Source organism: Watersipora subatra, chromosome 2 (genome assembly GCF_963576615.1).
Source record: "Watersipora subatra chromosome 2, tzWatSuba1.1, whole genome shotgun sequence".
Classification (NCBI taxonomy): Eukaryota; Metazoa; Bryozoa; class Gymnolaemata; order Cheilostomatida; family Watersiporidae; genus Watersipora; species Watersipora subatra.
The window spans coordinates 10053097-10077029 of record NC_088709.1 but is presented as its reverse complement, the minus strand read 5'-3'; the positions used below and the strand labels follow the sequence as shown (position 1 = coordinate 10077029).

Sequence of the window (23933 nt, the reverse complement as noted above, 5' to 3'; positions counted from 1 at the left end):
AAGTATATCTGTGAAAATATTTCGACGAATGAGGTTGCGTGAAAGTGTAAACAAAAGCCATCTTGTACAACTACGTCCCATTTGAGCCATTTTGGAAAGAGATTCTAATCTACGGCGGTTTTGTGACGGCGGCAATTAACTGTTCTTTTTTGAGCTTTTAGGAGCTTGTAATCACATTTCCACATATTTTGCACCTACAACACAACAGAGTAAGACATGGTGAATCTTTTGATACCAAATAACCATAATGTGAATTTTGTTGCAAGTCAACCTTTAAACTAATAGATAAAAACAAGCTATTTCTGTGAGAGTAGACCGTACTTTGTTTAATTCGATGTAAAGAATCAATGATATAATGATACAGACTTGAGGTAGTTAAAAAAAGTACCAAAACAAATACACTGCATATAAAAACTAAATTGAATGTAACATACAACAGTCAGTCATAAGGTGCTAATGATCAGCAAACTCGGTTGAAGGTCACTTCACTGAAACTGCACAACAATGAGAGCACAGGCTACGACCAGTGGGACACGGGTAGTTTGGAGGAAAAGGGGATAGAGAGGCACAGCACAACTTAATCAACTTAGACTAAATAAATGAAGTTGAAACAATGGTGTTTTTTATTATTTACGTACTAATTCACATTTAATTTTCATTTTTCATCAATGTTTTTGTGCTTTTTAAAGCTGCAGTATTTTCAGAAACTTCGAAGATCCTATGGTGAAAGTTACTCGAGATGTAGAGTAATATATTTGCTCAAACGTAACATTTATTTTTAATTTCCATGCTTCGAATGGATTAGGAGTTGTCTACAGCCGACAAAATCAAAATTTTCAAGATTCGTGAAATATCTTTAAAAACAAAACACATTGAAGTAGACTCGGTTTTGGGTCACAGTCACTTTTCAATTCATGTGCAGTCAACTCCTTGCACTAAAAAGTAATTATTTCATCATTCTTAATTACAAAGTAATTATTTCGTCGTCTTAATCTCTCATATGAACAACCCATCCTTGTCATGTAAATGTTCCCATAAATGCAAAAAACCTGAGCAGAAATGGTGGTAGTGAGGAGCAGTAGCAAGGTTTCATAGCGGAGACTAGCCTGATTGTGGGCTGAAGTGTGCTGAAATTTTCTTTACCTCCATCGGGGAGAGCTTAGCCAAGTATTATAATTTCCGATTCATCAATGGTGAGTGCTTCTATGATGTCGATTAGTGCCGTCACAGCAAATACCTTTACACTAATTTATCGAAGGGAAATGGTATTGAATTCATTAAGATTTTACCGTTTCTATAATTTGGAATGGAAGCAACTCCTAACCCATTCGAAGCATGGAAACACAGTGATTGCAAAGAGTACGTTGAATATTCATAGCCTCATTCAAATAACCAGCAGGTGGGTGTTTATGAGGCCAGTTCTTAGGAATCAGACAGGTTTTGAAACCAAATGTATTTGGTGACATAGCGGAAGGCACTGAGTGGGTGTGTAAAGTTTGGATAAAATCAGGTAAAATATGTAAAACGCACAGGGTTTGCGTTTATACACACACGCATGTACACAAACACACACACACACACACACACACGCGGCGCACACACACACGCACACACACACACACACACACACACACGCGGCGCACACACACACGTACACACACACACACACACACACACACACACACACTACACACGCACACACACAACACACACAGTGTTAACAGACTAGAAATAACCAAAATATTAAATGTCCTTCCGATTTCCTTCTCTTGTCATTTCATCGATTCAACTATAACTTACTTTAGGGCAGTAGAAATGCTCACTCATTCCTCTCCTCTTATTTACAATAGAAGAAATGACTTCTAGCAGCCATAACTCTAGCTATCCCAAAACGACAGAGACTACTCAGTTTTCACAAACAAGCAAACATTAACAACGATTGAAGACTTTATACATGTAGATGCACCATAAAGCTACAGAGCTATAACATTTTACGATGAAAATACAAGCACGATCAGACCTGGTAAATAATAATTATTACATACGTAGTTAGCCAGATGTTGATATTTGATGTAGCCTAGGATTTCCAACAGCAAAGATGTTGCACCAGGTTCACTGAGATGGAGGAGTGTCTCCTCCACCCCGGCTATGAGTACATATTCATGAAGAAAGCCATATTTTCCCTTGTGGAGCCATGAATACTTTTTGAGAAACTGGAGAGTTTCTAATCTCATATCTACATAAGTAGAGAGCATAACTCCTCAGTAATACGGTATTACAGCTTTCAATATTGGCATGCTAGTAGTTATGCCAGCTAAACTGCTCAACACCTGAACATCCTTGTGAATGCCGCTACATGCTGTATTTTAAAATCTCAAGCAGTGTAAACAGCAAAAACAAAGCAAGTGCAGTTGATGTGAGTAATGCTTCCAAGGCCGACCACCATCGTCTGCTGAACTCACTGCAAGCAGAGGCTGTGCGCACTTTTTTAAAAGCATTGTTGCTCAAAGCAATGGTTCTGTGGTCTAAGCTGGACATGTTTGAGTCCTGTGGCGAGGGAGGCTCGACGACTGGAGACAAACCCAGTTGTAGAGAGCAATTTAACTGTTACTCCATTCACCACCAGTACCTTTTTTCGGGACTTGAATCTATAGTGGTTGTATGGAGATCAGGCATGCCAGACCACTAGACTACAGCTGCTCCCTTAGTCTGGTTTCCATATACACCGCAAATACTGGCAACAACACAGCAAGACGATCAGCGGTGAAATATGAACCTACACGCCAAGTACCAAGGGTAGTTGCCGTCGGTCAACGCCAGAGTTCAGCGCTGTTCAACTTTCGCAAAGAGTCGCCGGCAAAGCTTTTCCAAAATGCACTATACAGTTGAAGGAGAGCTTAGAGTTTTAGGTGTTTTAGGAAGTAGAACTGGGAGGTTTATGAGGTGACAAACGAATTTAGAATGAACATCTCTGCATTTATTTAACCACCACAGACCTTGGAGGTATGAGCCGTTACTAATCCATCATAGACTATAGGGGTTTAGCTCAAGAAAGTATGAGACAAAAGGCAGCCATTATACAACAAGGCAGCAGTTACCATGGTTTACTGTAATAAAACTGGCAGACTGAAATCAGCATTATATGCTGTGATAATCTCAGTATAGAAACTAACTCCTGCATTCTTAATGAATTACCTTCTCAACCAATGAGAATGCGCAAAATAAAACTTGTCTCTGACCTAGATTAATTGCAATTAAATCTTGGGCAAATTTTAATGCTTGTAAATATGATCACAAGTGTAACCTAGCATCACAAAGAGACAAGAGATGCAAACTTAAATACCCACTATATCAGGATAAATAAATATTCACTATATTACTTTACCATTTGAGCTGACAGATCTGAGGAGATTTGCAAAGACCTCTCTACTGCTCTGTCTTACAGTCTACAACATAAATGTAGCAGAACCTGAGCATAGTGAAAAAATGTCATTGGCCATGGAATGTAGCAAGTTGCACTGTGATAAAGAGCTCCTTGCGGTCCCTACGACAAAGTGTTAAACTTTAAACGTAAAGCTTTAAACGTTAAGTCTTTAAGCAAAAGTTATTCTAAAAGCCAGTTGTTTGAATTCCGAAACAATTTTGTTTTTAATTAAGCAAGTACATGTACTTGATGGACAGGTCATACCACCATCATGGTGTAATCATAGTGGCACAATCAAAGCCAAAACATTCCTCCCATTGTAACTTGCTGATTTGCATTTAAGATTATGTAATATATACAAATAACCAATAATCTAAAAAAGAGAAGCCAAATATTAAATCAGGGCTATGGCTGCTTTCATTAACTGAGCTAGGGTAGCAAAGATGATTTCCATTAAAAACTTCAAAATAGAATTGCTAATACCATTAAATTATGTAAATCGTGCGGGGTGAAAAAAGAAAATATTTTTATCCACATTGGCTGCAAGCCGAAGTTATGATAAACTAGAAAAATATGTTAGTCTTATGCAAACTTTGGGCTACCCAGTGTACAGCAAAGACACAGCCAGAAGGTGCTTTCAGCTATTTTTAGATAATGACCTTTATGACTAGCCAATAGACGGTGATGTCGACTTGGAATGAATACTGGACAGGTAAATTGTCACAGAGACAAAGGGTTTATAAAAACTGCACTAAATGGACGAACCTTGACCAATTAGCTAGACAACCACAATCTCCATATCTGTAAATGGTGTCAGATAAGTTTCTAGCTATACAATAAATACAAAGTTAGTATGACTTGGCTAATGCCTTAAATAGAGCTAAGCGAGAAACTGATGTGAAGAGAGGACAAACCTCAGAAGAATGTTCCCAGACCAGCCAGAGATAACTTAGTAGCGGCTGATATGCCTCCTGTTCAATGAAATCTCTTCCTTGCGGCTCACGGCTACAGTGAATGCATAATCAGCATGTCAAATTGAATTAGGTAAGTTTCTTTGAGCTCTTCCCAATTTTCTCTACTATAAAATAACAAGCCTGCACAAACCTTGATTAAATTTCACAAAAATGCTGGAGCAGGTTTGTTTTCCTGCTACCGAGTGAAAATATAACTAAAGGTGAGGGCAACGGAAAGAAGTAAGACTTCTGAACATAAACAAGAAGCTGAAACAGATTGTACTCAGTACTCTTGTACAGTCAAACCGCGATGACTAAGATCAGCTCTTCCAACACATAAAGCAAAATGTGAACAAGTACAGTTGACCCCCGCTTCTTTGGACTTCACTTCCTAGATTTTCAATTGTCCGGACAACGTCCTGGAGACAAATGATTGTTCGACGTAGCCATGTCTGTCTGAAGAATGGCAAATTTGACCGATAGGTGGCTCTTACGAGTTTATTGTCAGAGTGTTGTATTGTAAATTTAATATTTATTATTACTGTTAATAATATTATACTGTAACCTATTGCAGGTATAACCATATTTCACTCTCTCATATATACTGTATATGCATATTGTATCATACCGTAGTTTAGGAGAATGCGTATAATCTTAGGTATTGGAGGTACAACCATATTTTATTCTCACGTAATTGTACTATATACACGTACACGTATATGTACACGTATTGTACTATACTGTAGCCTAGGAGAATGTGTGCGAGACAATATACCCTAGGACACTTATGTATTCGCGTCATCTAACTTTCGTGGAGTCATCCTCTCATGAAAATGTCATGAGTGAAACTAAACTATCATAATGAACGAGCGAAAATGCGAAATTAATCAACTTTGTTCATTAATATCCACAATAAAGTCATCATATTAGAAATGCAGGTAATGTTCGTGTGTGTTTGGGCTCATTGGGCAATTTCTGATAAGCTCATTATAGCTAATACACTGACTGAGCAGCATGGCAAAGCAAATTGAGATAACAAGTTTTTTTTAGAAAAACCAAGACAACTGAGGAAGATGATGATATTAGTTTAGTCACTGAATTTGTAGCTGATGGGGATGAAAGTCTGGTAGGGAAAGTCATAAAATTGAATAATAATTTTGTAGTGATAAATTTGATACCAACTAAAAACAATAACAACCCTGAGCCATGGCCAACGCGTGATATAAATACTTGAGATCAATATTGGTACTACATCAGTCACGGCGGCAGGGACCTAGACGTCATTGATAGTCCAAGAAACAAATGGCAGCAAGCGATCAAATTGCATTATCGATCTCGCCCACACATTTCTACCTGCGGTTCACAAATACAAACTAGTCCAAAATTGATCCAAAAAAATTTTCTTACCAGTGAACTGGACCTGAGGAATCTAATTATGTTTGTTCCACTGCATTTATTTTCACATCACTATATTTTTACACTCATCAAAGCCGTGAAATTAAGTTGCAGCGAAATTTTACTCTGTATGCTACTCACGAAACTAAATACTAGCGAAATATAAGTGTCCTAGGGTAGGCTGTTTAATGTATTGTACAGTACATTAAACAGCTTGTATTGTACTGTACAATACTGTACAGTACTCCATTTTCAATGCCCAGATTTGTTTAATATCCGGATTTTTACAATGTCCGGACATAACAATAGTCTGGTTTTATCTAATGTATTTGTTTCAATGCTATGTGCAATTAAGAAGCTATCAAAGGTTTTCATGCTACGAAAAAACAGGAAATACAAGGCATGCTGATAGAAATACCAGCTCCAACATTAAAAAAATCAGATATGCAAAGCAGATAAAGAAATATCGTAAAACCTCTATTTAACTTATTACTTAATCTTATACTTGAACACCGCCTATAATAAAACAGCGCTATAGTAGGGTTGAAAAATTTAGCGCCGTGGTGCTGAAATACTGGTTTCAGAGAAATTAACTTCACATGTAGAGATTCTTTGGAGACATACGATATGCACAGCATCACATGTAGCAGAGAATGTGTAAACTTAAAGAATAGAATGCATATAATGATATTATGCATGGCAGATGAGATGCCATATATGTATACTATACCTGAGTGAGCTTGTCCAAGTTACCAACATTTTCATGAAGACAAGAAGGTTTGTTGTATTCATCTTTCTACAAGATATATATATACATATCATAAATAATAGAAAAAATATAGGGAGTGAAGTAAATTTTAAGTAAAAGCGCTACAAATCTGTTTGGTGTGAAGCACTCCTCATATTATAAATAAATATATATGCCTATTGTTTTTAAACATGAATGAGAATACTTGTCATCACTACAATGCTATTTTGTAAGAGTCTAGTAGCAAGCAGTATGCCTACATCTCACTCATCAGGTAACAGTAATGTAATGACTGTTAAGGTTGCACATGTGTGCACGCGTGTGACAGCACACACAAACAACTCAAGCTTTAGAGAATCTCCGGCAACTCACACAGTGGTTAGGTGACAGCATGTGTGAAGTATGAGCTGGTGGAGGGCAAGAGGACAATGTTTGAAGCAGCTGATGATGCCATTCAGAAGACAGCACTGCACAAAGTGCTGATCAGTGACAGCTGAGTCTCTAGTCAGCAGCAACTCAACCTGAAAATTCATATTCCAGCACGACATAAACCAGTTTGTGTTGTATGGTGGCTCGACTACAGTTTCTAGAATTTTACCATGAGAAACTAAGGCTATCGGTGAAGAGAAACCCCACTAAATCTCAGCTGCTGTTCATGACCAATTGAGTAGCAAAGGAACTGGATAGCTTAGTAGCTCAAGAGTGGTAGTCTTGTTGCAGCAATGGGAGTTATCCTATCTGGTTGAAAAGTGATGGAATGAGAATTATTCTGTCTAGCTAGAAAGTGATCAAATGGGAGTTGTTCTATCTGACCAGCAAACGATGAGTTGAAAATCATATATTACCTTATTCAACACGTCACCTTCATCTTCACCATCACTCTCACGGTTAGTTAACTGAGCTATGCAGAGACCAATAGATATCAGTAGATCCATGTTACCATAACCTTTAACAAAATATTGGTCTTGTCAAGCAAAGTTGAAAGCAACAATTGTGTTACCTATCCTTGTAGACCATTATAAAACTAAGCATACATGCCCACGGAGCGGATGAATACGATGTGTGAGTAAAACTAAACCACGGTTGTAATAAATGACATTTGAATCTGGAAACAGCAAGAGCCATTTTGAGAGCGGCACAAGACTCACACAGTTTTAATAGTTCATAAGACCATAAAATGAACTTTTCATTGACAAAACAGGAGTTATACACGGAAAGTACCACATCATTAGAGCTAAACCAGATGTAGTAGTAGTAGTACAACAGCAGCAGATCAATCTATATGTATAAATCTAAATGTTTGTCTGTCTGTTGTTCGCCAGTTATGGCGATAAAGTTATAGCAACAAAAATCACCTTCATAGTAGATTTGAATCATGACGTTCAAATCGCAAATCTACAAATAAGCGTGCGTAACCACAAGGCTAAGCCACATATACCCGGCGCAAGGGTAATAAAAACAGCTTATAAACAGTTGCAGGTAATGTAGTATAATGGTAATATAGTAGGTAAGGTAATGTTTATAAGCTGTTTTTATCCCTCTTGCAATGTAGGCATTCATCTAGCAGTAGTATATTTGTGCAGTAATGTATTGAGATATGAGTGTCAAAAAATATAAAAATTTTTAGATATGATACAAAAAAAATTAGAACTACAGCGCGCCCTCGGGTTAAAATGTCCCTGTTATATGATTTTTTGCCTTACAAAGTGGAACACAATGGTTTTTAATCCTCCCCATATGAATCCTACTTCGCCATACAAATTCAATAAAAATTTTTAATCGAAATTCAAATTTGGCAGACGGTGTGCTTATTACGTCGAAATAACAAAGATACCAATATGCTGTTCGCCGAAAACCTTCTTACATCATCTGAAAGAGATACGATGACTTATTTCTCTCAGTTCAGCATTCCTCGTGTGAAAAGCAGTAATATTTTCCCTTTCAATTGTGATCCCTTCAAACAGAGAGTCAGGGATCGGACAACTTCCCATAGCCTGCTAACAAAAATTTCCTTCATTACGTATCAAATTTATTTTCAAGCGTACAGTAACATAATTAGCATTGATACGTTTTTGCCTCCTTTATGCTCTGCCCACTGCATGTACCAGCTCTAGTCACATCACTCCAAAGATACAGTAAAAAAAGTTCTTATTTTCTCCGATGGCCATTAAATTGTCAAATATGCGAGAGGTCGTTTTCGAGAACAGCATCGCTCGGGCTTTCTTGTTATTCAGTAAGATAGTTAGTAAGATCCACTTGGTAAGATAGTTCAGTAAGATAGTTAAAAATACATACTAAAACTTAGCTTTAAATGAGTATTTAGTAAGCTAAATTCATTTAAGTTAAATTCAAGGTTTATATTATATGTCTGTTTTGAAGGTGAAAATTCCCTACAATACACACTGTTGCTACTGTACATACAGGTTGTACATTGTAGTGTTACATTTTATTGCAGACCATAACCACTAAATACACTAAAGTTACTGTCATTAACTATAGTTGCTAAGGTTAACATTCTATTTCTCTACTAATTTTTATTATGTACAGTGTGTATATTAAATTGTGATGATTATCACCAGGTTTTTTATGCATTAGATAAGTACTATGGGTTTCTATATCCCTCTGTACGACATTTTCGCTATACGATGCCAATCGTATGGCGAGGGCGCACTGTACGAGCATACGAGACGGTTCTCAATACGGCCGCTAAGTGGCTGAGCATGGGAGAAGTCACCGATGAGAACAATATCGCTTGGTCTTTCTCGCCGGATCAGTTTGAAAAAGTTTTAAAAAGGCTAGCTAAAAGTGCCGGTGAAAGCGAGTCGTGTGTCACAAAAGTGTAGTGTATCGAATGTGTAGATGTCAAGTCTTTTACACCACCATTAGCTGCTACCATCGGTCTCAAAGGTAAGAACTCCATACAGTACTGCAGGCCTACATAACAATGTTACATTTTATTGCAGATAATAACCACTACATAGTAATTTGTTACTTTTTGAGTGTAACTGGTGAATTCGACCAATTAAAAACACGTTTTTCCATCCAAGTACCCTGTTTATAGGAGTTTTTTCATTAATAGCCTTGTAGTAGTAGTAGCCCAGTAGTGGAACATTAGTAGTTGGCATCAACATAGAACATCAGTGATTGTACACCAGTAGTAATACATCAGTACAAGTACATCAGTAGTAATACATCAGTACAAGTACATCAGTAGTAATACATCAGTACAAGTACATCAGTAGTAATACATCAGTACAAGTACACCAGTAGTAATACACCAGTATAAGTACAGCAGTAGTAATACATCAGTACAAGTACATCAGTAGTAATACATCAGTACAAGTACACCAGTAGTAATACACCAGTACAAGTGCATCAGTAGGCTAGTAATACACCAGTATAAGTACATCAGTAGTAATACATCAGTACAAGTACATCAGTAGTAATACATCAGTACAAGTACACCAGTAGTAATACACCAGTACAAGTGCATCAGTAGGCTAGTAATACACCAGTACAAGTACATCAGTAGTAATACATCAGTGCAAGTACATCAGTAGTAATACATCAGTACAAGTACACCAGTAGTAATACACCAGTACAAGTGCATCAGTAGGCTAGTAATACACCAGTACAAGTACATCAGTAGTAATACATCAGTGCAAGTGCATCAGTAGTAATACACCAGTATAAGTACATCAGTAGTAATACACCAGTAGAAATGCATTAGTAGTTTTACTTAGATAGTAGAACATCAGATGTATGCCTCACTGTTTACCCTCAATTTCTACCTTTAAGTAAGGCTTCGACTAGAAGGGGTTTTACTTTTTGACAGCATTCTAAGGCCTGTTCTTTGGAATGGCCAGGCATGGATAGGAGTCTGAAGAAAATCTGGCAGGCAGTGTGCGCCAGTGAAACATTCTCGATGTGAGCTTTTGCATTCCTGCCATTCCTATATAAATATATATAAATCATGAACCAATTTTAAATTTTAAACTTTCAACAAGCTTCCAACCAATGAGAGTTTCAAAGCAGCCTTAACTGCTAACAGAATATTTACCTTGAAGCTCCGACACATACTTACACCGAATGAGGAGACTTGAGCTATAACTAACCCTAAATATTGGTGCAAATGGTAATCATCAAAAAATATCTGGGAAGTTTAGGCTTTTAAGCACGATATACATTAATTTGGAGTTGTTCACTTCCATAATGTTGAACAGAAAATGATGAAACTTCCTTCAGGCGAATGATAAGAAAACAGAACATTTTAGATATTAGCAATAAAGTTACCGATAGGTTTTGGAACTCCCAATCAAAGACCAGATAGGTTGAACTTCAAAATCTCAAATTACTAAATCAGCTTAAACTTGATTTGAAAAATGTGACCAAGTATACTGCAGAACTGTGATCAAAATAAACACATTTTTGTGCTTCAGTCACAATTTGGAGTAAAAATAAACAAGAACAAATACTACAGGCGGATATGGCTTTGGTGAGACCAATTTGGCTAGGAGATAACTTATAAAACAACAAAAAATTATTACTAGAAGTATTAAAAGTATACTTATTACATAGAAGTGTTAGAGTTTACCGGTCGGGAGCAAGCTGCTGCAAGCATGCTATCAAGTGTGGAATGAAAGCTGTAACAATAGCTGAGAAGTGGTGTGTCACGGTTTGATATCTCACTGTTTGAATTGGACTTTCAGCTAAACACTTTACCGATGATATGAACTCCTGCCAAGATAGAAAAGAATATATATATATTATAATGTACAACATAAAGAGTACTTAGCTGTTAGTTAATCACTACAGACCTGTTCAGGCAAACACAAGTCTGCTCTCATCAGGTAATACCTTCAGAGAAAGCATATATATGTTTTAGAAAGAATATATATCTATATAAATATAAGTCTCAGCGTTTGTCTATGTCTGTTTGTTAAACCCTGCATTCAGTTATAGCAATTGAAATCTGGCAATGAAAAATCCACATGGCACTGGATTTGATCTCCAGATCTAGATATGGCGAATTTAACCATCAAGTTACACTGAATACAATAGAGTTATTGGGCAAATAGTCATTACATTGGTTAAAATACTCATGCTTGAAGCGCTTGCTTGAAGTTAATAACTAGCGCTGTTGACCATTACGCGTAACAATTGACAAGCTGGCCCAAAACGCTGGTAATGTTTTAGTAAAGATCAAGTTTTCCAGATAAGTTACTCAAATCTATTAGGTGATTATTCTATTACCCTTGCAATGCCAGGCATTCGGCTAGTATATATATATATATTACTTTTTTGGCAATAATTTCATTTCAAAATAAAATGTTTTTCAAATTTTATCATACAGGCATCATAAAAAAGGGCAACAGTTAGTTAATCAAATAAATAGTTAGAGATTAGTCCGGTAAATAGATGAGTTTTTGTATAAATATGACTAAACCTAATTCACAACTGATTCCTGTCAGATACCGGTACCCATCAATACATCTATATTTCTCAAAGTTTGTATGTATGTATGTGGATATGTGTGTAGTTCCAGCTATAGCTATTAAAATCTTGGAATAGAGAATCCATATTTAGCAGAATATTTGATATCGGACCCTTCCATTCGCCAGTCCCCCGCCTTACCGATTCAGCCACACAAGCTTGATGTATGCATGAGGCGATATACGTAGCTATATGGGAACAAATACGCTACACATTTCTATTAGGACGTAACGTCATGAGAAGCGGTAGCTCTTATTAGTAAGCTTACTCAAATTATCCATTGGCAAATAAGCTAGGCTTATAGCAAGTGGCAGGCAACTCCAATTGTTTATAAGCTAATTTTTAATACCCGAGCAACGCCGGGTAGCACAGCTAGAAATTTGCAAAAGCCATGGGGCTAGTGTAATCAACATGCTAGCATGGCAGTCAATATAAAGAAATACTTGGAGAAAACTCGATTGAAAATCATGAACCAGTAGCATCAATACCGGCCTGAGGTAATAAAATGCATCCTGTAAATTGAAATTAGTTACCATTAAAATCAACTTTCCACCTATATAAATCGAACAGCCGAAACTGCAGTCGAAGATGTTTGTGCGGATAGGTGGTAGTGTAAGAACAGCCAAAGGTATGTGAACAACTTGTGATAAGTGCAAGATCTGAAAATCATGTTTTAGGCTTAGTAAAGGAACCAAATGAGTTTCTCTACTCGTTCCTCAAAAGTTAGACCACTTGAGTACAAGACAATGAGAGCATATATTTCACCAGTATATATATAAAGGTACAGTTAAGTATGCAATAAACATATAATTAACTGGACAGTGTGAGACTTATAGGTGCTATGCTTTCTGTCGCGTTTGCGGTGTCTTATATAGTCTCCTGACTTGGTTAGGCTCCACCCCTCGGTTATAAGGGCAACTGGGCAGCCGACCCTTGGCCGACTGGAAGCGTTACTGAGGGCTGTGTCATCTACAGAGTCGGGGCTCCGCCTGGCCCTAGTCGCGACAGCCTCAACAGTCTTCTCTCTCGGCCCTGGCAATCTGCCACCATAGCTTGTTTCATGCCTTTTGTATATTTCATAGGCGATATTGCAAATACACCAAATCATTTCATGGCATGAGTAAAACATAGATTCCACCAGCTTATCAGAAGGCAAGAAATAAAAAGGCGATTCCAAAAGTTGCTAATTATTTACAGAAGTTGGCTTGGCTAATGCTGTCGGGTTTTTAGCAAAAAGTCGTAACTAAAAACCTTTGCATCAACAATCGTTCGTGATTAGCTAAAAAAAATTTTAATTCATAATTTTTGGCTGCCACATGCATCGGTTATAATACTATCACTCAGCTCTTTTGCAGAATAGAACTGGAAAAAAATTCGCCGTAGGCTCAAAAGATGTTAACTTGTTGCTAATTTTTTTGGAAGAAAATAGAAGCAGGTTATGTTATACATATATATTTGTACTAGGCAAAAAATAACCAATACAAGATAAAATTGAGTAGAGCAAAGTACTTTGTTATCATGCCCAGGTACAGGTAAACAGATAAACAGGTACAAGCCTTCCACAACTGAATGAACGATTGAATATAGTGTACACACAAAGATAAGTGTCTAGCAAAAATATGCATAGCTGATAGTGTTTAGCAAAAATAATCATAGCTGATAGATACACAAATCATCACTTCAAATGATTAGTCACACCTCGTGACAAATACAAAAGAATAAGAAGCTAAACAAAATAATAATAATAATAGTGTTATGTGCAGTGCTTATATGCTTCCTTTAGTCATAGCTCAACATAAACAGTGTTCCGGGTAAAACGGAAGGACTTTCGGGCCTCTTACAATCATCACCAACTTCAGACGATGTCTGCAGAAATTTCATCTCTACTTGACCTTTTCTGTTATAAACAGCATGAAGAAGAGCCCTATGGTAACTTCCTCCGTGTCTCTCTACAAGCATCAGCTGTACAAACTGTGGTTTCTCTACTACCTCCGCGTCTCCACACAATGGTGGATATCTCATTAGCATAAATTGAGCCGCATCCTTTTCTTCCACCACCTAAAAAACAAACAAAAACATGAAAACAAATGAGATTGCTCTACACTAATCTTTACATAAAACGTTTTTAAATTGAATACGCTTGGTGTTGTAATGAAATCATCTTTCATCCAAAGCTCTAAGCTAACCAATATTACTCTACCAAAAACATCTCTTGAAGCTAGAAGTGACAACTGCTGCGAGACTACATGATGCTACATAAAGAAAAATCTTACTTTTAGATACTATCATTACTAATAACAATAATTATGCTAACACAACTAAATATGTTTGAAATAGCTATTTCCTGATAGGTGAAGGTTAGTTAGAATTTGCATGAAGAACATCTCTAACTCTCACCCTGGCAACAAGTTCATCGCCTTCTCTAGCTAATCGTTCAATCGCACCCGTGAATTCCCAGGTAATAGACTCGGGCACAAGAGCTCGGCGAGTGATGAAGCTGACAATCGAATCGTAAGAATCACTCCATGATCGAATGAGTTTGTCTAAAAGAATAAACGAATATAATATAACTGGTACCATTGGTATAGTATTACATATTATTATTATTACATGCTATTCATTTTGAGAGATAACAATGATTTCAACTAGGACTTTTTATAACATAATAGTGAAAACTTATTGTCGCGTTTTAAAAGTATATGGGTAGGTTAAAAAGGTTTCCCCTCCCCCCACCTCCCTCTCAGCAGCGTGTGAGCCTTTGCCTCCAAGTTGCTTTCGGAAAGCTTCAATAAACTCCCCCCTGCTTTACAGCTATTTGAATATACATGCAAATTTGATATTATTAATATACATTATTATATTAATATACAATATTATACAATATTATATTACACAAATTAGCTATTCGAATATATTTAAATTAAAAAAACACAATATTTTATATGAAATGGACTTCAAATTAGAGTTTAAATTTGCCCCAAATCAACTATATATTATACATATTATGACTGTAGCCTTAATGCAAGAATGTTGATTAGGTCAACAAGGGAGATGCTGACTGATAAAAATAGGTGGCTTGCAAGGCTTTCTTTATTTGAGAAATAATCAAAAATGACATCTGTGCTGTCTATTTACAAAAGGTGCAAAGTTGACCCGGTAAGATTCAACTCGCTTGCGTAAAATGTGAAACACTTACTGTCAGCTACAGTCCGACGATTTTTAATACGCAGAGAGCGTGCGCCTGTCGTCCCTGGCTTTACGTGGATGAATCCGTTTGCAAGAGAACTGTAGATGGTTAGCTCTTGTCCAAAACTCGGCTACACAACAAAAACGAATTCAGTAGTTAGACATTGATAATATGATCCAGTGAGAGATCACTATAAGAAAGTATCAACTCAAATGTGAAATCAAATGAGGTTTACACAAAGAAAAAGCAGTCGACAGACAAAATCACCGATATGTCAAAAGCCAATCAAGTCTATTCAAGGTGAGCGACTTACTCTTCTTATCATTTGTTTGGCAGCCTCTTCATTGATATCTCTCAAAGAAATATTGTAAGTCTCTAGTGATAAATCAAAAGGAGCCGCTCCTACGTTGAAGACGGCAACTGTGGAGAGCAATGCCATCACAGCCAACTAAAATAAAAACACTTTTTATGCACAGAAAAAAAATTAATTAAGCAGTGATTTCCATAGCTCAAGACTATTTATAAGACACACGGATAAATTTCACTAAAGACTAAACAAAAATAATACTCCTTTATATAAACATGCGTAGACACGTAATGGTTTATGTACTCAAACATTACTAATATTACTAATTACTATTACCGATTACTAATATAGCCTGAGAAACGCATGTACCTAACAATTTGAAATGGCTGAGGTTAAAAAAGATGAGTACTCTATAAAATTAAATTGGATTTTAAGCTAATACTGTTTTAAATATATATTATATAAATTCAATTTCACGTTAAAATATTTCTAAGTGGTATCAATAGTGTGTCTTATGCTAGTCAAATAAAGAAAAGAAAACTACGATATCTGACTTGAAGCCGTAAATTTTAGCTTGAAGCAAAGCTAGACAAAATAAGATTTTATTAATTTTGACAAATAAAATGGTTCCTCTATATCTTCTTTTGATCTAAGTTCACACCTAAGATTAGGTATAAATTTAGAGGATAGCTCAAAGCTAACACTAGTTTCAAGAATGTATGTAAGTATTTTAGTTTTTCTATTTTCTCTACTCATTTTAGACTTACACTTAGACTTAGTTCCTCATTTACAACTGTAATACCTGGACGTAAAGACCTAACTCTAGGTCCAAGTCTAATGTGGGTAGCGGTAGTTAAAAAAGTAAACAGCAGCCACAGTCTTATTACGTGACAAGTGTTAACAAGTGCTCAAGACTATCATAGAGGAACGAAAGAGAATGTTCCTTTTATCCAATTGAAATCGGTCAATAAGAATGAAGAGACGAAACAAGAGTTACATATGATATTAAATAAAACAGAATCAGAGGCACGAGTTTAATGACAATAGAGTTAATGCCATCATTGTCTGCCCTTACCAGGTTCATCCGCTAATTGACACTCTACAGTATACTAATGAATTAAGACACCAAAAGTAAATAATGCTAAAAGAACTCACCATCATTTTCGTCATTTCGAGTTATTCCACAGACTCTTATAATTTTCAGAATAGAACCTCTAGCTAAAAGCTGTCGTGCACAGGTTGGCTGACTCGGTCGTAATGATGTCTCTCCCATCCTTCACCAGATATTTATACCATCTACGACACTTCCTTGATCAGGGTTTTTCCAACAAAATAGTACAAATTTAGTCATCGATGCCAAAACTTCCACTACAAGAAACCACCCGCTCAAGCGCGACGACAATGACATTCTATAGGTTGCTAGTGTTGGCTATCCTGGGACTGCACCAATCAATAGCTGATAGGACAATGAATGGCAAAATATTCGCTTTGAAATTCCTAAGGGGTCCTAACTAGACTGATAGGGTATGTTCATTCCACCCACTGACTAAGGCCAGGTTTTGTAACTCGCAACTGGAAAAACCATTGGAGCAATCAATTTTAAAAACTATAGGGTATAGACCAATCACATCATGCCCTTGAAGCTACTACATCTGGGGCCACATCAAACTTGGCGATAGGTCAAGTTAATATTTAGTATTTATTATATACATACATGTATGGCTCTTTGCTTGACCCAAGCACACAGTTGACAATAATGGATGCAATTGCGCTGTGTAATGTGAAAACAACACAGTGTTGAAAAAAAGTTATCAACATATGATTACGATAATTTCAGCGCTACCAATCTTAATATCAGTAAAAGGGATATTATAGCCTTAGGTAAAAATAATTTGACTCTAGAAACAAGCCCCTAGCAATATTCCATTCTCAGGCAAATAGAATTTATCAGACAAAGAGGTTAGAACTTTGATAACAAAATTTACAAGGTGAAGGTATGAGTTATATCTCACTCAATAACAAACAACTTTACATACTTCTAACATGTCTAGCTGAAAACGAATTCTTAAAACACATGACAAGTTCATTGCCTTTGAGACCAAAAACAACATAACAAAAACAAGAAATAATCATCCTCTGCCCATGAACTTACTGTAAAATCTTTATTCGAACGCCATTACGCCCTATTTTTCAACCCTTCTCTTTCAACCTTTCTCTTCTCTTTCCTCTTTTTATTAGAGGTGACGTTCAAATAAAATGTGGCGTCGTATTTTTCAAATAGTTTGTCAGAATTTTGGGAAGATAAATATAACTCTTTCACAGGCGAAGCGAACATTGCCTATGTTTTGCACTCTCCTTCGCGATACCAACCGTTTGGATGCAATTCTGCTGTAACTATACTTCCAAATTGTCAAAGATCTTTAAAGAAATATGCATTGGAAGGATGAGAACTAACTCACCAGTTGATGACTATTGCTTGCAATTACCTACGATGATATTATAGTCTGCGTTGCAAGTTGTTGGAGCTTAAATTTTTGATTTCTTCCTAAATTTGAAAGCATATTTTTCTCATCGCACTCATCGATGTTTGCTACATTTTGCAGCAAAAACTGATTTTTATGTGCAATAGAAGAGGAGTTATGAGGGTAGATATATTGTAAGTCAAGTTTAGATAGCCGCAAGGATAAACCATATTTATAATACACACAGAAACAAAAATCAACATTTTGGAAACCAAAATATTTGCATTATTTGCTTGGCCAGCTGCGTTTTGATTGTTGCTTTCGTTTGGAACAATTTCATTTTCTTTTGATTGTTCAACACAATGTTTGCTGAACTCAACTCTTCTTCTGCACTGCTGAACTAGTCGATATTAGCGTTCAAACAATTTTTTAGCAAAGCAAAACTTTTACGTGTTGCTATTTAGAAAACTTTTCGGCGCAAATAATGAAAAACCTTTAGACCACATGCACCCCAAGCAAGGGTTTATAGCCTCAAAATAGTTTAGTAGACTCCATCGAATTGCTAAACCATTTTTCACATATATTAGAGTATCAAGACCTAATTGAACAAGCAACTACTATATTAGCCTGCTACAGTTATTAATTTTTTCTATGGTGTTGTGTTCAAAGTTTTAACAAAAAAAACTGTAAAGCTTCGGAGTTAGAAAGAGACTTCGATATGAACAGAATTATCGAAAGAATTAGTTGTTATTGATGAAACCGAGTTATTATTAGTACGATTTTGTGGACACTTCTAGTGGAAGTTGCTATTGTGGGTTATAAGAGAGTAAAGAATGTCAAGGTGGTGGTCAAATAAAGGTGACATTCAATTTAAGGATGGTACTTCATTTTTCATTTTTCTATAGTGGCGATTAAATAGAGGCGGTGTTCAAAAAAGGTGACGTTCAAATAGAGGTTTTACAGTATTTAACATTGTACATTTATTGCTTGTTAACATGTGAACAAGCTGAATAATATCTCCGACTCTCTCTATTCGTAAGTCTTCATAATTGACGAATGAAAAATAATTAATGTATATTTGATCTGTTGAAATGAGTGGTTCTAATTGGACAGATTACAGTTTCCATTCAATTCCTATCTAAAGTCAGCTTCATTTGAGATTTGTTCAGAGGAGACACAGATTCCTCCCTAGTAAAAGGTGACTTTTAAATCAATGTTAAGCTGTCAGAAATGATTAAATGATGTACGGATGTCGAAGCCTTCTATCTTTCTGTTACAACAGCAGTTGTTAGGCTCCACCCCTCAGTTATAAGGCCAACTCAGCAGCCGACCCTTGGCCGACTGGAAGTGTTACCAAGGGCTGTGTCATCTACCGAGTCAGGGCTCCGCCTGGCCCTGGTCGCAACAGCGTCTGCAGTCTTCTCTCTCGGCCCTGGCCATCTGCCACCATAGCTTGTTTCATGCCTTTTGTGTATTTCATAGGCGATATTGCAAATACGCCAAATCATTTCATGGCATGAGTAAAACATAGATTCCACCAGCTTATCAGAAGGCAAGAAATAAAAAGGCGATTCCAAAAGTTGCTAATTATTTACAGAAGTTGGCTTGGCTAATGCTGTCGAGTTTTTAGCAAAAAGTCGTAACTAAAAACCTTTGCATCAACAATCGTTCGTGATTAGCTAAAAAAAATTTTAATTCATAATTTTTGGCTGCCACATGCATCGGTTATAATACTATCACTCAGCTCTTTTGCAGAATAGAACTGGAAAAAAATTCGCCGTAGGCTCAAAAGATGTTAACTTGTTGCTAATTTTTTTGGAAGAAAATAGAAACAGGTTATGTTATACATATATATTTGTACTAGGCAAAAAATAACCAATAAAAGATAAAATTGAGTAGAGCAAAGTACTTTGTTATCATGCCCAGGTACAGGTAAACAGATAAACAGGTACAAGCCTTCCACAACTGAATGAACGATTGAATATAGTGTACACACAAAGATAAGTGTCTAGCAAAAATACGCATAGCTGATAGTGTTTAGCAAAAATAATCATAGCTGATAGATACACAAATCATCACTTCAAATGATTAGTCACACCTCGTGACAAATACAAAAGAATAAGAAGCTAAACAAAATAATAATAATAATAGTGTTATGTGCAGTGCTTATATGCTTCCTTTAGTCATAGCTCAACATAAACAGTGTTCCGGGTAAAACGGAAGGACTTTCAGGCCTCTTACACTCATCACCAACTTCAAACGATGTCTGCAGAAATTTCATCTCTACTTGACCTTTTCTGTTATAAACAGCATGAAGAAGAGCCCTATGGTAACTTCCTCCCTCTCTCTCTACAAGCATCAGCTGTACAAACTGTGGTTTCTCTACTACCTCCGCGTCTCCACACAATGGTGGATATCTCATTAGCATAAATTGAGCCGCATCCTTTTCTTCTACCACCTAAAAAACAAACAAAAACATGAAAACAAATGAGATTGCTCTACACTAATCTTTACATAAAACGTTTTTAAATTGAATACGCTTGGTGTTGTAATGAAATCATCTTTCATCCAAAGCTCTAAGCTAACCAATATTACTCTACCAAAAACATCTCTTGAAGCTAGAAGTGACAACTGCTGCGAGACTACATGATGCTACATAAAGAAAAATCTTACTTTTAGATACTATCATTACTAATAACAATAATTATGCTAACACAACTAAATATGTTTGAAATAGCTATTTCCTGATAGGTGAAGGTTAGTTAGAATTTGCATGAAGAACATCTCTAACTCTCACCCTGGCAACAAGTTCATCGCCTTCTCTAGCTAATCGTTCAATCGCACCCGTGAATTCCCAGGTAATAGACTCGGGCACAAGAGCTCGGCGAGTGATGAAGCTGACAATCGAATCGTAAGAATCACTCCATGATCGAATGAGTTTGTCTAAAAGAATAAACGAATATAATATAACTGGTACCATTGGTATAGTATTACATATTATTATTATTACATGCTATTCATTTTGAGAGATAACAATGATTTCAACTAGGACTTTTTATAACATAATAGTGAAAACTTATTGTCGCGTTTTAAAAGTATATGGGTAGGTTAAAAAGGTTTCCCCTCCCCCCACCTCCCTCTCAGCAGCGTGTGAGCCTTTGCCTCCAAGTTGCTTTCGGAAAGCTTCAATAAACTCCCCCCTGCTTTACAGCTATTTGAATATACATGCAAATTTGATATTATTAATATACACTATTATATATAATATACAATATTATACAATATTATATTACACAAATTAGCTATTCGATTATATTTAAATTAAAAAAACACAATATTTTATATGAAATGGACTTCAAATTAGAGTTTAAGTTTGCCCCAAATCAACTATATTATACATATTATGACTGTAGCCTTAATGCAAGAATGTTGATTAGGTCAACAAGGGAGATACTGACTGATAAAAATAGGTGGCTTGCAAGGCTTTCTTTAATTGAGAAATAATAAAAAATGACATCTGTGCTGTCTATTTACAAAAGGTACAAAGTTGACCCGGTAAGATTAAACTCGCTTGCGTAAAATGTGAAACACTTACTGTCAGCTACAGTCCGACGATTTTTAATACGCAGAGAGCGTGCGCCTGTCGTCCCTGGCTTTACGTGGATGAATCCGTTTGCAAGAGAACTGTAGATGGTTAGCTCTTGTCCAAAACTCGGCTACACAACAAAAACGAATTTAGTAGTTAGACATTGATAATACGATCCAGTGAGAGATCACTATAAGAAAGTATCAACTCAAATGTGAAATCAAATGAGGTTTACACAAAGAAAAAGCAGTCGACAGACAAAATCACCGATATGTCAAAAGCCAATCAAGTCTATTCAAGGTGAGCGACTTACTCTTCTTATCATTTGTTTGGCAGCCTCTTCATTGATATCTCTCAAAGAAATATTGTAAGTCTCCAGTGATAAATCAAAAGGAGCCGCTCCTACGTTGAAGACGGCAACTGTGGAGAGCAATGCCATCACAGCCAACTAAAATAAAAACACTTTTTATGCACAGAAAAAAAATTAATTAAGCAGTGATTTCCATAGCTCAAGACTATTTATAAGCCACACGGATAAATTTCACTAAAGACTAAACAAAAATAATACTCCTTTATATAAACATGCGTAGACACGTAATGGTTTATGTACTCAAACATTACTAATATTACTAACTACTATTACCGATTACTAATATAGCCTGAGAAACGCATGTACCTAACAATTTGAAATGGCTGAGGTTAAAAAAGATGAGTACTCTATAAAATTAAATTGGATTTTAAGCTAATACTGTTTTAAATATATATTATATAAATTCAATTTCACGTTAAAATATTTCTAAGTGGTATCAATAGCGTGTCTTATGCTAGTCAAATAAAGAAAAGAAAACTACGATATCTGACTTGAAGCCGTAAATTTTAGCTTGAAGCAAAGCTAGACAAAATAAGATTTTATTAATTTTGGCAAATAAAATGGTTCCTCTATATCTTCTTTTGATCTAAGTTCACACCTAAGATTAGGTATAAATTTAGAGGATAGCTCAAAGCTAACACTAGTTTCAAGAATATATGTAAGTATTTTAGTTTTTCTATTTTCTCTACTCATTTTAGACTTACACTTAGACTTAGTTCCTCATTTACAACTGTAATACCTGTACGTAAAGACCTAACTCTAGGTCCAAGTCTAATGTGGGTAGCGGTAGTTAAAAAAGTAAACAGCAGCCACAGTCTTATTACGTGACAAGTGTTAACAAGTGCTCAAGACTATCATAGAGGAACGAAAGAGAATGTTCCTTTTATCCAATTGAAATCGGTCAATAAGAATGAAGAGACGAAAAAAGAGTTACATATGATATTAAATAAAACAGAATCAGAGGCACGAGTTTAATGACAATAGAGTTAATGCCATCCTTGTCTGCCCTTACCAGGTTCATCCGCTAAGTGACACTCTACAGTATACTAATGAATTAAGACACCAAAAGTAAAGAATGCTAAAAGAACTCACCATCATTTTCGTCATTTCGAGTTATTCCACAGACTCTTATAATTTTCAGAATAGAACCTCTAGCTAAAAGCTGTCGTGCACAGGTTGGCTGACTCGGTCGTAATGATGTCTCTCCCATCCTTCACCGGATATTTATATCTACGACACTTCCTTGATCAGGGTTTTTCCAACACATTAGTACAAATTTAGTCATCGATGCCAAAACTTCCACTACAAGAAACCACCCGCTCAAGCGCGACGACAATGACATTCTATAGGTTGCTAGTGTTGGCTATCCTGCGACTGCAGCAATCAATAGCTGATAGGACAATGAATGGCAAACAATTCGCTTTGAAATTCCAAAGGGGTCCTAACTAGATTGATAGGGTATGTTCATTCTACCCACTGACTAAGGCCAGGTTTTGTAACTCGCAACTGGAAAAACCATTGGAGCAATCAATTTTAAAAATTATAGGGTATAGACCAATCACATCATGCCCCTGAAGCTACTACATCTTGGGCCACATCAAACTTGGCGATAGGTCAAGTTAATATTTAGTATTTATTATATACATACATGTATGGCTCTTTGCTTGACCCAAGCACACAGTTGACAATAATGGATACAATGTCGCAGTGTAATGTGAAAACAATACAGTGTTGAAAACAAGTTATCAACATATGATTACGATAATTTCAGCGCTACCAATCTTAATATCAGTAAAAGGGATATTATATCCTTAGGTAAAAATAATTTGACTCTAGAAACAAGCCCTTAACAATATTCCATTCTAAGGCAAGTAGAATTTATCAGACAAAGAGGTTAGAACTTTGATAACAAAATTTACAAGGTGAAGGTATGAGTTATATCTCACTCAATCACAAACAACTTTACATACTGCTACCATGTCTAGCTGAAAAAAAATTCTTAAAACAC

At 36.2% G+C, this 23933-nt stretch overlaps 3 protein-coding genes across 3 annotated transcripts in view; all 3 read right to left on the bottom strand.

The window, feature by feature from the left end:
* The window catches only part of LOC137387759 (tRNA (32-2'-O)-methyltransferase regulator THADA-like), a 48760-nt gene that overhangs the window by 5664 nt on the left and 19163 nt on the right, over positions 1-23933 (bottom strand). The window contains exons 5-12 of the mRNA XM_068074264.1: positions 11115-11257; positions 10312-10472; positions 7366-7466; positions 6893-7041; positions 6503-6568; positions 4339-4429; positions 3386-3446; positions 2046-2236 (exon numbers count right to left, since the gene is read on the bottom strand). Of these exons, the coding sequence (XP_067930365.1) occupies positions 2046-2236; positions 3386-3446; positions 4339-4429; positions 6503-6568; positions 6893-7041; positions 7366-7466; positions 10312-10472; positions 11115-11257 (963 nt within the window). The remainder of the gene's footprint in view (positions 1-2045; positions 2237-3385; positions 3447-4338; positions 4430-6502; positions 6569-6892; positions 7042-7365; positions 7467-10311; positions 10473-11114; positions 11258-23933) is intronic.
* On the bottom strand, positions 13645-15640 carry LOC137388817 (uncharacterized). The gene is made up of 4 exons (XM_068075271.1): positions 15514-15640; positions 15210-15330; positions 14411-14556; positions 13645-14071 (listed from the first exon to the last, which is right to left on the bottom strand). The coding sequence occupies exons 1-4, from the start codon at positions 15637-15639 to the stop codon at positions 13793-13795; spliced, it is 672 nt and encodes a 223-aa protein (XP_067931372.1). The 5' UTR covers position 15640; the 3' UTR covers positions 13645-13792.
* On the bottom strand, positions 20009-23032 carry LOC137387012 (uncharacterized). Its single transcript, XM_068073292.1, has 5 exons — positions 23018-23032; positions 21869-22003; positions 21565-21685; positions 20767-20912; positions 20009-20427 (listed from the first exon to the last, which is right to left on the bottom strand). The coding sequence occupies exons 1-5, from the start codon at positions 23030-23032 to the stop codon at positions 20149-20151; spliced, it is 696 nt and encodes a 231-aa protein (XP_067929393.1). The 3' UTR covers positions 20009-20148.

Excerpts from the sequence above, each read along its gene's own strand:
- LOC137388817 (XM_068075271.1), bottom strand. The coding sequence starts at position 15,639 with ATGGCATTGCTCTCCACAGTTGCCGTCTTCAACGTAGGAGCGGCTCCT. Across the intron at positions 15,331-15,513 it reads CCAAACAAATGATAAGAAGA|CCGAGTTTTGGACAAGAGCT; the intron begins GTAAGTCGCTCA and ends TTTGTTGTGTAG. Across the intron at positions 14,072-14,410 it reads GCGATGAACTTGTTGCCAGG|GTGGTGGAAGAAAAGGATGC; the intron begins GTGAGAGTTAGA and ends TTTGTTTTTTAG.
- LOC137387012 (XM_068073292.1), bottom strand. Across the intron at positions 21,686-21,868 it reads CCAAACAAATGATAAGAAGA|CCGAGTTTTGGACAAGAGCT; the intron begins GTAAGTCGCTCA and ends TTTGTTGTGTAG. Across the intron at positions 20,428-20,766 it reads GCGATGAACTTGTTGCCAGG|GTGGTAGAAGAAAAGGATGC; the intron begins GTGAGAGTTAGA and ends TTTGTTTTTTAG.